Here is a 13,690-nt window from a genome sequence, read left to right as displayed (position 1 = left end):
TCCAGTATATACGGTTATGTGGCAAGAGGAATATGTAGCGCTCTGTGTGTGGCATGCTGCCATTTATGTTAAAAACAGATTACAGGGCTTAAGCTTCCGCTTAAGGTATATATGCACTGAATACCTCTGCAAGGATGCATAGGAAACAGCAACAGTGATTAATTCTGGGGAAAGGAACCAGGTAGTGAAGGGAGATGGAGAATTACATCTTTGAATGTGAAGGACATCATGTTATTTTATGAATGTAATTTTTAAATGTCCACATGGTGAAACAAAACAGTAATAAATTGTACTGTCATTTTTTCATAATCATCTATAGTTTGATCATGTATTATCTACTTTGTCACTATGTAGGAAATCGTAGGATGCAGTATATTCACATTGTTAGGTAACCAACTACTAGAACTTTTTTATTTTGAAAAATTCAAACTCTACCTCTATACTCATTAAACAATAACTCCCCATTTCCTCCTCCCTCCAGCCCCTGACAACGATTTTACTTTTGGTTTCTGTGTTTTATCATCAAAAAAAAAAATATTCAGAGAATATATCAGAAAAGAGTGCAGCTAATTTGCAGACAAACATACCAAAACTTATTCATTTAATGAGTGATGTTACATTCAAGGTTTCTATTTTAGAAAACCAGTTACTTAGGCTTATCATCCTGCTATTATTTAACATATATTGAAGTTGGTATCAATGTGTATTACATGCTCATTTTTCAGTAATGGCAAACTTTTATCTTTCAAGGGCAGATAAAAGTTTTGGAAACAAAAGCCTATTTGACATTCCAGTTAGTGTATAAAGTGGGTGATCAAGTTAGCTAGAATTATTTTGGGGGGATAATAATGATAATGAAAATAATTTTAAGATAGAAATAAAATAGATATGATTTTCTTCAATGTCTACCAAATCAGCTCTGAAGCCATTTTAGAAGAGGAGTTCAAAAAATGTTATAAACTGACAATGTAACAGCATCATTGAAAAAAACAGGTTTTCAGGTTGAAAAAGTAGATAAGACTCATTTAAATGTATATATATTCAGATTCATTTCTTTAAAAGCATTTTAGCAATTTAATTGTTCTATCTACATAACTCCAAATTAATTTATACTTTTTTCAAGATATACATATGTAACTTTTTTTACAAGTTTTCCTAATTGTAATCCATATATTTTTATTTTTTATATATTATCTTAAATATGTATTTCAATAATATTGATATAGTCCATATACTAATATTAATACATACTCCAATCTTATTACTTTATGAACAGTGATTGAAAGTTGCCTATGACTTAGATGATAAATAGTTCTTTTAAATAGCTCTCCAGAGGTGGAAAAAGGGGAAAGCAGTGGTTTGCTGTGCTGAAAACTACCTATTATCTGCAGACTAGGAAGTTACCCAGCCTGTTCTAAGAAGGTGCCATAAATCTGTTGAAAGGTATATTAGCTCACATGGTCACAGAAAGTGTGAGAGAGTGTCAGAGAGTGGTAAAGGGCGGGAGATGTCAGTGGGGCAGAAGGAAGCTGGGACTTAGGGAGAAGAATGCCTGGCAGAGGGTGAGGGATGGGGCAGGGTCTCCGTGGAGGCAGAGCCTGCAGGCTGGGCCATCAGAGGGATTTGTTGTGAGACCAAAGAGTGGTGGGTGGTTAAGGGGGAGGCAGGTCCTGACAGCTGCCTGGGACACGATCTGTAAAGGCAACCAGGCCATCTCTGGAAATACAGGGAGCAAAGGAAAATCTAATTGACAAGACCTCTGGAGGGAGAATACTGTTTGATAATGATGGGAATATTTGGAAGCCACTGGGGTGGGCTGGGGGTGGATTCCAGGGCAGGCTTAAGCAACAGCAGCTGATTGTTAACAGCTGCCTAGGAGCAGGGTGAGCCCAGTTAACTGCGGCACTTTTTGAGACAAGGTCTCACTCCCTCACCCAGGCTGGAGTGCAGTGGTGCAATCTCAGCTCACTGCAGCCTTGACCTCCCAGGCTCCGGTGATCCTCCCACCTCAGCCTCCCAGGTAATTGGGACCACGGGCGCATACCACCATGCCCGGCTAATTTTTGCATTTTTAGTAGAGATGGGGTTTTGCCCTGTTGGCCAGGCTGGCCTCGAACTCCTGACCTCAAGCCATCTGCCTGCCTTGGCCCCTGCAAAGTGCCAGGATTACAGGTGTGAGCCACTGCGCCAGGCCACTGTGGCACTTTTGTTGTCATAAGCAGGAGGGTGTGCAGTTTCGGACCAGCACTGAATTGCCTGAGACAACAAAGGAAAGCAACCGCAATGCCGTCATTTCCCCAATGCCTCAGGCAAACCTGCAACAAACAAAAGGCCTCTAGCCTCTGGGTTTGAAGGGAAGGAGTTCGCAGTCTGCTCCGTTGTCCACAGGCCTCCATTCAGCCTGCCAGCCTCCTATAGTCTCCCTAAGGAAAGCAGGGAAGAGAGGAGGAGCCCACAGGGGAGGTCTGGGTAGACAGAAAAGGGCCAGGGAAAGAAAGAGAAGGGAAGAAGGGGAATTAATGAGAGGCTGAGTATAAAGAGTGGGAAGCTTGGAGTAAGGAAACCGAAATTTCAGGAGAACAGCCGAGTGAGGGAAGGAAGGAAGGAAAAGAAGGAGGAAGGACTTGGGAACAGATTCCTGGAAGTGACTGCTGGGTGGAGGGAGGGGCGGTGAGGGCAGCATGACTCCGGGCTCAGGAGTGTTGGAAATCCCAGGAGTGGCTGTATCTTACCCAGGAAGACAAAAATTGTACAGCAGCTAGAGATGAACCCCCTCAAAAGGTGGATCTAGAGCTAGTGGTGCGATAGGCCTCGGTTGCATCCAACATGAAGAATGACATTAGATACAAAGGATGATTCCATTTCTTTCTACCAAAATGTCTGTGTTTAAACTACTAAGGAGGTGTTTGCTAATAATAGACACTACAGTCCCATGTTTTTTCCCTTTCCTATCAGATGGCTCATCGCTGTCATGGAAACAAGTAAATTCATTTTTGAAAAAAAACACAAGTAAGCCTTCATATAATTACAAACATAGAACAAACGCCAATAGAGGGGGAAAGCAAATACTTAATATGTATTTCTGAAAATTTCCCCAAAGGTTTTTAAACATTTGATAGAAAAAAATGTACTTGGTAGTAATTTTTTGCTGTCATATATTCAGCCCAATTTAATTTTCAGCACCAATATTGAATCAAAAATAAATAATGATGTTTTGATTTGTATTTAAGCCAATTTTCCATTGAATTTAAGTCAATCCTTTAAAATCTAAATAATCATAAAAAGTTTTCTAGTGTGCTGCCAGTATTGGAAACACCAATTTTCTATATTTTACCAAATGCTTATGGTTAATATAATGTAACAAATAAATCACTTTTTTTTTTTTTTTTTTAAATAGCTGGTTTCAAAGGGTTTTGTTTGGTTGGTTGATTTACTGGATTTTGACATTGGCTTTGGGTTTTTATAATCTCCTACTCTCATCTTTTTGGTTTTGAGCTCTTAAAGGGACTGTTGCTCAGTTTAGTTATTAATATTGTAACATTGTTAGTTTATGATTTTAGCATAGAATTTTCTACCAAAAGTCCTTTCCAAAAAAGGATTCCTTACAACCATAATCTCTTTCATCCCTCCCTCTAAAAATTCCCATAATAGAAGTGGTTTGAATTCTGTCTTTCTCTGCCACCTGGTAAGCTGGATGTCCTTGAGCAATTTAGTTAACCTTTGAGTTTTATTTTCCACATCTGAAATGAAGAAAATCATCCCTTTATCACGGACTTGTGAAGATCAGAAACTGCATTTGCAAAGTGCTCGGTTCACTCCCCAGCACAGTCAGCCCTCTGAACAGCAGCTGTCACTGGCTCCTCAGCCTTTTATGTCCCTGCAATTGTCTCTCTCACTCCACCCCGAGTTTCTCCCAAGCAGTATTCATTAAAAATATCGATATCAGATTTTCAGCATAATAGTTATACTATGCAAAACGTAGGCCTCTCAAAACAGAATTGTTAGGAGGTATGATGAAAAAGTACACTATTTGAAATAAGGCTTTTAAATTCTAAATTTTGAACTTTATTTTCCTTCACAATTTTCTGTCTTCTCCTTCTTGGGTAGGATCCTAGCTGTTTTTATTTTTATTTTTTTCACTCAGTTATGTGATCTATAATGCAGCAATTATATTTATCTCTGTATTATATGTACTTAAACCTGTGTGTATGTATATGTGGTTTGTACATACATTTATTGTATACATAAATTTGAAGGTATATCTATATATCAATCCTATCACACACTGGAGTGGAAATGTGGGTGTGAGAGAGGGAATGTGTGCATTGTTTATTGACTGTATCCATTATATGTATATATATATATGCTGGAGGAATTCTACCCCACCCTATTATGGTTTCCTAATACTGGATTTTTAAGCTGTTTCAAGGTTTTTTTGCCCTTGGAATTTGAAAATGTTGGTTTTAACCTAACTCCCTCCTGATCCCTTTTTCTTTGGGGTAACACTCATGTATGACACAACCTTTCTAGGCAGCACTGATCTGCAACCTGCTCTTTTTGTTGCCACTGGAGCTGTGTGCACTGGGCCTGCAGTGTGGGGAACCCAGGCCTCACTTTCAAGGCTGATGACAGTTGAAGCAGGTGGAGAACTCCCACGGGTGCAGCAATCCACAGTGTCTGCTGCAGCCCATAGAGGGGGCTCCCTCTACCCTGGTTCAGCTCAGAAAATTGCTATTACTGCTCATGGGGTTTCTATGATGTTAGGGGAGGGGTGCTTGAAAACAGGACACCAATATTATCCTTTACAAAAAAGAGTAGGGACCTCAAAGGATCCTGTGGAACTACCTTACTCTTTCAAGGGTCCCCTGATGTAGGAACTAGTTTGAATCAAGACCTTTGACAGGGCGGGAATGGAACCCCTGTAAATGGTTTTCCATTTTAGAACTTCAGTTTCAGAACGGTAATGAGTGCTCTGCTCCACCAGGGGGCAGTGGGGGGGGGGACCCACGTTTCCAACTGATAGGGCCAATGGTTGATCAAGTTGTGTGATAGCAATAGGGAATTAAGAGTCACACTTATTATTTTTGAACTTGAAAATTATACTATGCAATGCTTTAAATATTTTACTTTTTAAAAAAATTAAAGTAGAAATAAGTGGGTTTTATTATGGTTGTTATCTACCTTTTCTTTGTGAGGTTATGTTGTGTACCTTCTATATGCTTTTAGGAAATTTTAATTAAATATGTATTAAAGTAAAAGAATTTGTTTTGGAAAACTTTTAAATTCTTGTTATGTTTTTAATTAAATTTTTCATGGCACCTAGACAGAGTATTTAGCCTCTAAGCATATAAAAGGGATTAAGTGAGGCTTGTTTTCCTACAACATTAAGGTGAATTAAGGATATAATTTAGGTATGAGTTGAAGACAGTCAAATGTTTCTTCATGCTTTCGTTCAGTTTTCTGCAAGTTTATATCTGCCATAAGATAGGGCTACTCATCTTCAATTTTGAAAGGATGCATTGTGCTACTCAGTAACTCGCACACCACCTCATATCCCATTAATCCAAGAGCGGGAACAATACTGGTTTGACACTGCTAAATGTCAGTCCTATGCTTCCAGTATCCAAAGCGCCTTCATTTTAAAAGTTGTTAAGACACTTTGGGAGGCCGAGGTGGGCAGATCACGAAGTCAGGAGATCGAGACCATCCTGGCTAAAATGGTGAAACCCCGTCCCTGCTAAAAATACAAAAACAAAAATTAGCCGGGCGTGGTGGTGGGCGCCTGTAGTCCCAGCTACTTGGGAGGCTGAGGCAGGAGAATGACATGAACCCGGGAGGCAGAGCTTGCAGTGAGCCGAGATCGCACCACTGCACCCCAGCCTGGGCAACAGAGCGAGACTCCATCTCAAAAAAAAAAGTTGTCAACTCATCTCAAGTTCCATTTGTTTCACCAGTTAAAGTATTTCTATCATAAATCTAACAATATGAATTTGAAACACTAGGTTTAACACTAGGGTTTTTCTTTTCTAACATGAAACAAACTTGTATTTCACATCTTAGGCTAAGCTAGGAATGGAAATAATTTTGTGGTGTAAATGAAAATGTTCTTCTGCAACTTTTATATGTTCTTAAACCTTAGAAAAGAGACATTTGTAATATTAATAGCTATAACAATTTTGTTTCACTTGGTTTTTCTTTTTCTAGGATTTACTAACCAGACATAAAGTGTTGGTAGCAGACTTCTTAGAACAAAATTATGACACTGTAAGTAGAAATCATTTTTAAAGACTTTCCCGCTTTCTCTTTCCCTCCCTCTTAGATCTGTGAGCAATTGCCCTTATGAATTATCCACAAGAGAAATCAATCGTATTCAGCCATACTGCTGATTTGTCTGCCTGGAAACCAGGTGATCAGGAGACTTTATGGAAAATTGAGATGGCGGGAGGTCAGGGCTTTCACCTTTTTCGCATCTCTTCCTGTTGTGTTCCGAAGCTCCAAGAAATGACTAGCACCTGCTTGCTTAGATGTTGCTCTTAGGAAGCAGTGGGTAACTCCAAAAGGAAGAGAACCCACCCTCACTAAAATAAATCATTTTACTTTGTTGATAATTAGTCTTACTTAGTAGTAAAAATACCAAAAATATTTTTTATCTTGCAACTCCCTGCCCTGACAGTGAGTCCAGCTCAGCCTTTTGAGATTTGGTTGAACTATGACTCTTTAGAAAGCTTTCCCTAATCTCATCCCTCCCAAAACATGCATCTCTCTCTCTCTCTCTCTCTCTCTCTTTCTCTCTCTCTCCTTTCTCTCTCTCTCTTCTCTCCTCTCTCCTCTCCTTCCTGTCCCCTTCTCTCTTTCTGTCTCTGGCTCCCTCTTATTTTTCACCTTGTATTATTATGGTGTGTCTGTATCTTTCTGGCTGGCCCTTAAACCCCCTAAGAGGCAGGAATCTTATCTGCAGGACACAGGGTTAAGAGCACAGTATGGACTATAGAGTCTGCATGCTTGCTTGGCTTCAAGACCTGCCTCCTTACTAACTGTGTGGCCCTGGGCAGGTTACTACACCCACTGCAAAATGAAGATAGTAATAATACCTGCATCATACGGTTGTTGAGGGAATTTGACAAGATTTAAAGTTTTTAGCACAGGACCAGAGTAAGCACTCAGTATTAGTTTTTAATCATTGTTACTAATTTCCTAATACCTAATGCAGTGTCAGACATTTGGTGGTGACAGATCCATCCAAGAGCAACTATGCTTTTACTAAATGTATAAGCAATAGAAGCAGCATGATTAAAGTATAATATAGCACAAACCTGGAAGGAAAACTTTACATGTTTTGTTCTAGTGTTGGTTCAGATGCTCTAGCTCAGTGCTGTCCAGTAGAAATATAATGCAAGCCAGAAATGAGAGCCACTGTGTAACTTAAAATTTTCTAGTTGGCCACACAAAAAGGTAAAAAGAAACAGGTGAAATTAATTTTAATAATCTATTTAACCCAACGTATCAAAAATGTTATTCCAATGTACAATCAATATGGAAAATGATCATCGCTTCTCGGTCTTTTGGCTAAGATGAAGTGAAAAATGATCGAGCTATTTTACATTCTTTTTTCATGCTGAGTCTTTGAGATCTGGTGTGTATTTTACACTTAGAGCACATCTCAGTTTGGACTAGCCACATTTCAAGTGCTCAGTAGCCACATATGGCCCTGTGTTGGAGAGCATGCATCTAAACTAGGACTTAGGGAAGGGTGGAGTCTCTGATCCTCATCCTAGCAACAGCCAGAGTTATTTTTTACTGGGATTTTTGGCATTTTTACATGTGTTAGTTAATGTTACTACTCTATCCCCATCACCCAGTCTAGTGCCTGACACATAACAGCAGGAATGTAATCTGCTGTCTTAAAGGAGCACTTAACTATTTATATTATTGATGCCCAAACCAAGAAATTCTAAATGTTTATATATATGGTATGATGGGTGGATTTTTTGTCTTTGTCTGTTAAAAGCAAAAAACAATTTCATGTGTATATGATATTTATGGTAGTAATAAGTAAATTAAGGTAAAGTAACTTTATTGATTGAAATCTTTAGTATTGAATTAAATTATATGTACTTACAAAAAGAAGTGCATTTTTGATGATAACTATGACTTTATGCCTTCCCTACAGTAATATGCAGTGTAGTTGGGCACATAAGAGGCATATGGACCAGTGGTAGCAAACAAATATTAATAATAGTCCTCAAGGAGTCTCTGAATCATTTATGTCCCAGACAAAAGTTGCAACATACTCCTGAATGCTGAGAAGGTGTGGCCTACTCTACCTATCAATAGTGTATCTTCACACATTCAAATCACAAATATTTAACTACTTGTCTTTTAATTATAAGTAAAATAAATTTTATTTTTGCCTGTGTCCTTCAATTTAAGATTAGGAATTAGCAATATAATTATAAAATCAAAAGTGATTTTTATGTCCTCAGGTGATAAAGGAAATAGCCATAGAATCAACTAGAGTATTTGTTTTAAGTGTAAAATGTGAGGGGAGAATGATTTTTTAAATTGATACAAAATAATTATACATGTTTATGGGGTATATCGGATATGTTGATATATGCATACAATTTGTAATGATCACATCAGGATAATCAGGATGCCCATCACCTCAAATATTTATCGTTTCTTGGTGTTGGGAACTTTGCAAATCTTCTCTTCTAGCTATTTTGAAATATACAGTAGATTATTAACTATAGTCACCCTACTGTGCTGTTGAATGCTAGAACTTATTTCTTCTAACTGTATTTTTATACCTATTAACCAACCTCTCTTCATCCCCACTCCCTCCTACCTTCCTCAGCCTCTGATAACCTCATTCTACTGCAAGGAGAATAATTTTTATTGGCAGAGGCATCCCAAAATGTAAAGACTGAAAGAGGCGGGTGGATCACGAGGTCAGGAGTTCAAGACCAACCTGGCCAAGATGGTGAAACCCCGTCTCTAATAAAAATACAAAAATTAGCCGGATGTGGTGCCGGGTGCCTGTAATCCCACCTATTTGGGAGGGTGAGGCAGAGAATTGCTTGAACCCAGGAGGCGGAGGTTGCAGTGAGCTGAGATCGCATCACAACACTCCAGCCTGGGAGACAGAGCGAGATTTGGTCTCAAAAAGAAAAAGAAAATTGTCTGTTTTTGAATTTAGGAAATGAACTGTTAATATATAGTTTGGTGGTTCAGTAACTATATATGCTAAATGGAATGTTAAGGAAAGATTCATTAGATGTCACATTTATAAGAAATGAAATTTTTAAAAGGCTAAGATAATATGGAAAAATCTACACTATCAACTAATTACTATTTTTTCCTATAGAATGAATGAGGTAAATGTGTTGTGCAGTAACGCTTTGCATTCAGGTATAATACATGACAATTTGAGAGACTAATAAATTCATTCTCTTTGACTCCTTATTTACCTAATTTTGTTTTTACATCCATATGTCACTTCTTGTGTAATTTAGTCATTTCACAGCTGCTGAGGCTCCTGCATTGGCCTGAATACGAGCTCTGAGAACTCATGCCCCTTCAAACCTTTCAGACTTTTTTAGCTGATATTTCTTTAGCAGTACACCATGAAACTGGAGCACATGGTGCATGACTCTAAAGTAATAAAGCTAGTGGACTGGGGAGTAGGGTCCTACCATATACATGTATTTGCATTTTATATTTACTGTTCAAATTTATCTCAAGGCTTGTCTGATGCATTTAATGATCCACAAAATTCTCCTTGTGTTTCAGAATAGAATAAATAAGTCATTCATATTAAAGAGTATAATGCCTGTGATTTTAATGTGAGCGACACCTTTGTGTTTTTACGTTTCACTTTATTCTCTATCGGTGATTGTCAGCGTGCACAGCTTGCCCTCGTTACACAGCAGCACACATACTCCCCTCGCACTTGACTCTCTGAGGGCTGGGAGTTTATCACCCTCGTCAGTTCCTGATCTCTTGCCCTCCATCCTGGCTGCGCTCGTTCCTCCCACTTCAGTGCTCTCTGAGCCGTGTGCCCACACCTGGTGGAAGTGAATGCTGGGCCTCCCCAGATGTCAGCACTCTGTGTTAAACTGAAGGGCTAGGCCATGTTTGGTGAACATGTTAGGAAACAGGACTTCATGCACCAGTGTCCCCAGCTTCCAGTGACAGCGAAGTGCTCCAGAGAGAACAGTTGGGCCGTCATGCAACAAAGGTTGCCTCGTTCTTTATCTGTTTATGCAGCGAATTGAACAGTCTGATTCTTTATGGCTTGCCAAGTGAAGCCTTAAGTGTATCTAATATTTTCCCAAATTGTGGACCCATAGCCACCAGCAAGGCAACTTACATAAAGATTTCTTTAAAATGGCATAAAATGAGTTCTCTTGCAACTTTTACTAGAAGTTTTGTTCAAAATGATTTATTGGAAGGACTCAAAATTACTCAGTTTTTATCTATTCAATTTCTAATTCGCAGAACTAAAATAAAACAGGGAACGATATCTCTTAGAATTCTTGACCTCCCCACAGTGTCTTCACATGTAAAGAAGGATGGTAAAATGGCCAGAAGTTGGGAATTTGCTCCTGAAGAAGCAAGCCAGCCAGCCTAATACGGAGAATCCACTGCTGCTTTTACACTCTAATGTGTATTTTCTTTTCATTAGATTTTTGAAGACTATGAGAAATTGCTTCAGTCTGAGAATTATGTTACTAAGAGACAGTCTTTAAAGGTAATATCAAATTTCTTTAAGTCAGTGTCCCCGTAAGTTGATATCTCATTAGCAAATGATGGGTCAATTAGTATATGAGTAAACACAGAAAAATTAAAATATCTTTTTTTATAACTTGAGAAGTACTTACTATGTTTTATGTTATGACTGTATTTTATAGCAAAATAATGTAAGTGTCCTGTCTTGCTTTTGGAAGTAACAATGTAAGTGCCTGATAAGTAAAATTTAGAATATTTCTGCTGAGGCTAGGCATCTTGGCTTACACCTGTAATCCCAGCACTTTGGGAGGCCGAGGTGGTCGGATCACCTGAGGTCAGGAGTTTGAGACCAGCCTGGCCAACATGGCAAAACCCCATCTCTACTAAAAATACAAAAATTAGCTGGGCGTGGTGGTAGGCACCTGTAATCTCAGCTACTTGGGAGGCTGAGGCAGGAGAATCGCTTGAACCTGGGAGGTGGAGGTTGCAGTGAGCCAAGATCGCGCCATTGCACTCCAGCCTGGGCAACAAGAGTGGAACTCCATCTCAAAAAAAAAAAAAAAGATGTAAAATGCAAAAAGTCAACCTTCCCTCTAAGTTTTAAGCACAGCAATTGATAAATTCTTAATAGCTGTATTTTTGAGAATAAAATAATTTTTTACTATAAAATTATGTTTATATAGTTGAAATGTTATGGTGCTTCTGTTTTATGGGAAGCATTTATCTCCCAGATTTGTAACATATTTTCCTAAAGAATTTTTTATACTATATTTCATCGCCAGGTCCTATTCCCTGAGCATTCACGTCAGTCAGTGTTTTCCTGTAGGTTACTTAAAAGACTTCCACCACTTAACATGACATGTTCACATTATATTTACAGAAGAGATTCTGAAATATGAAACATGGTCATTCCCTAAGAATTAGAAGAGAAATTTTTTTAAAAAATCAACTCTTACAAACAGATATATCAGAAGACTACATGATCACATCTACGAAATTTTGCTTTTCTAAAATACTGCCAGGATTACACTGAAACAGAATCTGGCAAGAGATTAAAAGACGATGCAGCTAGCTGGAAACAAAAATAAAATCAATTATCAATTACCCGTAAATAGCATAGTTTGATGAATTATTGGAGAAGGAGGTGTGAGGGAGGTAATAAGACATTCCATTTAGTCAACAAATATTTATGTGCTCATTCTACAGACATATCATGACAGCCAAGAACAGCTCTGGGCTTCACATTCTGTTGGTGGAAAGCAGACAATAGACAAATAAACAAATAAATCCATAGTTTTCAGATGGTTTTAAGTACTAAAAAGAAAAGTAGGGAAAGGAGGCCGAAAGCGGTGACTTGGGAGATAGGGGTGTGTGTACCAGAGCAGCTAGATGATCAGTGAAGTCTCTGATAAGTTTATCTTTAAACAGAGGGCTAAATTTGTGAAAAATTAAGATGCCTTTGATAAGGGTGTGTGTGTGTGTGTGTGTGTGTGTGTGTGTGTGTGTGTGAAACCCAGTTACATCTGCTACTTGAGGATATGCACCTATTGACTGGCTGTGGAAATGACAGGGAACCCAACAGCGTAAGAACACATCCATTTATGAGTGGCCCTCCCTCCCTCAGTGGAATGGTGCCTGGAAGCAGCCATGTGGCCAAGGGGAGGTGGGAGAGCCCCTGAGGGGAGGGAGATGTGGACTAGAGTTGTATCTCTGCCCTTCAGATCCCACTCAGAATCCCACAAAAAGAATGTTTCCAGCAGTTGATACAACTGACTGTTTTTAGCGCAGCAACTCATATGATGGTCCGGCTTGCTAAACATCACACTTGTATTATTATTTTTTCCTATTTTTTCTAGGTTTGGGATATAGTGTCACATACTTGTGTTATTTTTACACGTCAAGATGATGGCATTCATAGAACAATGCATTTGGAGTATAATTTTAAACTAAGTCAATCTGTTTTGTGTGACATTTTTTGTCAATTTACTTTGCCCACCATCCTGCATCAGCCATGACCTGGTTTCCTTTGTATTTGCGCCCCCACTGCGTGTTACTGGGGAGGCCATTTCTCAGCCAGCCATCCGGCACTTTTTATTGAGTTTCCCCTTTGTGTAGAAACTCATACCAGGAGACCCATCTAGAAAAAAAGCCCACAGATATGCTGCTGTCTGTGCTGGAGCCAGTAATGATGAGACCAAACTGTGTGTGGAACTGACCTTTGGGCAGAGAGTGACTTCAGTGCTGTGTTCTCCCATGTCCAGAAAGCTTGCTAAGAGCAGATGAAGATAAGGATGTATTCTGTTTATACAGCTGCATACATAAAGAATTCGTTATTTGTAGGGCTCCACAAGGATAGCCAAAATGAGATAAGCTTGTCCGTGTACAATAAGTAGTGGCCCTCGAAGGAAGATGGCAATTGGAGTAGTAAACAGAGGTGATGGTGCTCTGAAGGGCCAGCATATAGGAAGTTGCTCATAAATTCTCCAAATCTTTCCTTTTTTTCAGTGGGGGTCTGTCAGATACTGGATCAAAATTGAGAGATTTGTATGAACTAAGGTGATTGAACCAAATTAGGAGGAAGAAAGCCATTTGTACTTCCTACTTATTTACAGATGCCTCAGCCTACTCACGAGGCATCTTTCCTGTTTTTCATTAATTCACCCAGATGTACTGTTTGGCTGTTATTCCTGCCTAAAATCTTTACAGTTAGGCGTCTCATGGATATCTGATTTATAGCATGGTAAAACCAAGCATTGGTGGGACACTGAAAAAAATGCCTGACAAAATGCAGATAAATTACCTGAGAATGAAGAAAGTATTAAAATGGTTACTGGAGAGTTGGGGTTTTTAACGTTAGATTATAGAAAGAGATGTTGCCAAAATTGTTTTGCATCACTCTGTTCAAGCAAACAAAAAGGTAGACGACTGTGAAATAAGTTCATATATAAACATCGAGCTC

The 13,690-nt window shown here is 38.9% G+C and overlaps 2 protein-coding genes across 12 annotated transcripts in view; one reads left to right on the top strand and one right to left on the bottom strand.

Moving 5' to 3' along the window:
* CAB39L (calcium binding protein 39 like) overlaps window positions 1–13,690 on the top strand; it is a 135,994-nt gene that overhangs the window by 97,352 nt on the left and 24,952 nt on the right. For all 11 annotated transcript variants that reach the window (XM_050766344.1, XM_050766345.1, XM_050766338.1 and 8 more), the window contains 2 exons: window positions 6,205–6,264; window positions 10,688–10,753. In XM_050766344.1, the coding sequence (XP_050622301.1) occupies window positions 6,205–6,264; window positions 10,688–10,753 (126 nt within the window). The remainder of the gene's footprint in view (window positions 1–6,204; window positions 6,265–10,687; window positions 10,754–13,690) is intronic.
* PHF11 (PHD finger protein 11) overlaps window positions 1–13,690 on the bottom strand; it is a 211,056-nt gene that overhangs the window by 181,020 nt on the left and 16,346 nt on the right. The window lies entirely within an intron of this gene.

Source organism: Macaca thibetana, chromosome 17 (assembly GCF_024542745.1).
Source record: "Macaca thibetana thibetana isolate TM-01 chromosome 17, ASM2454274v1, whole genome shotgun sequence".
NCBI lineage: Eukaryota > Metazoa > Chordata > Mammalia > Primates > Cercopithecidae > Macaca > Macaca thibetana.
The sequence above is the reverse complement of the archived record's forward strand: the minus strand, read 5'-3'. Positions and strand labels throughout refer to the sequence as shown.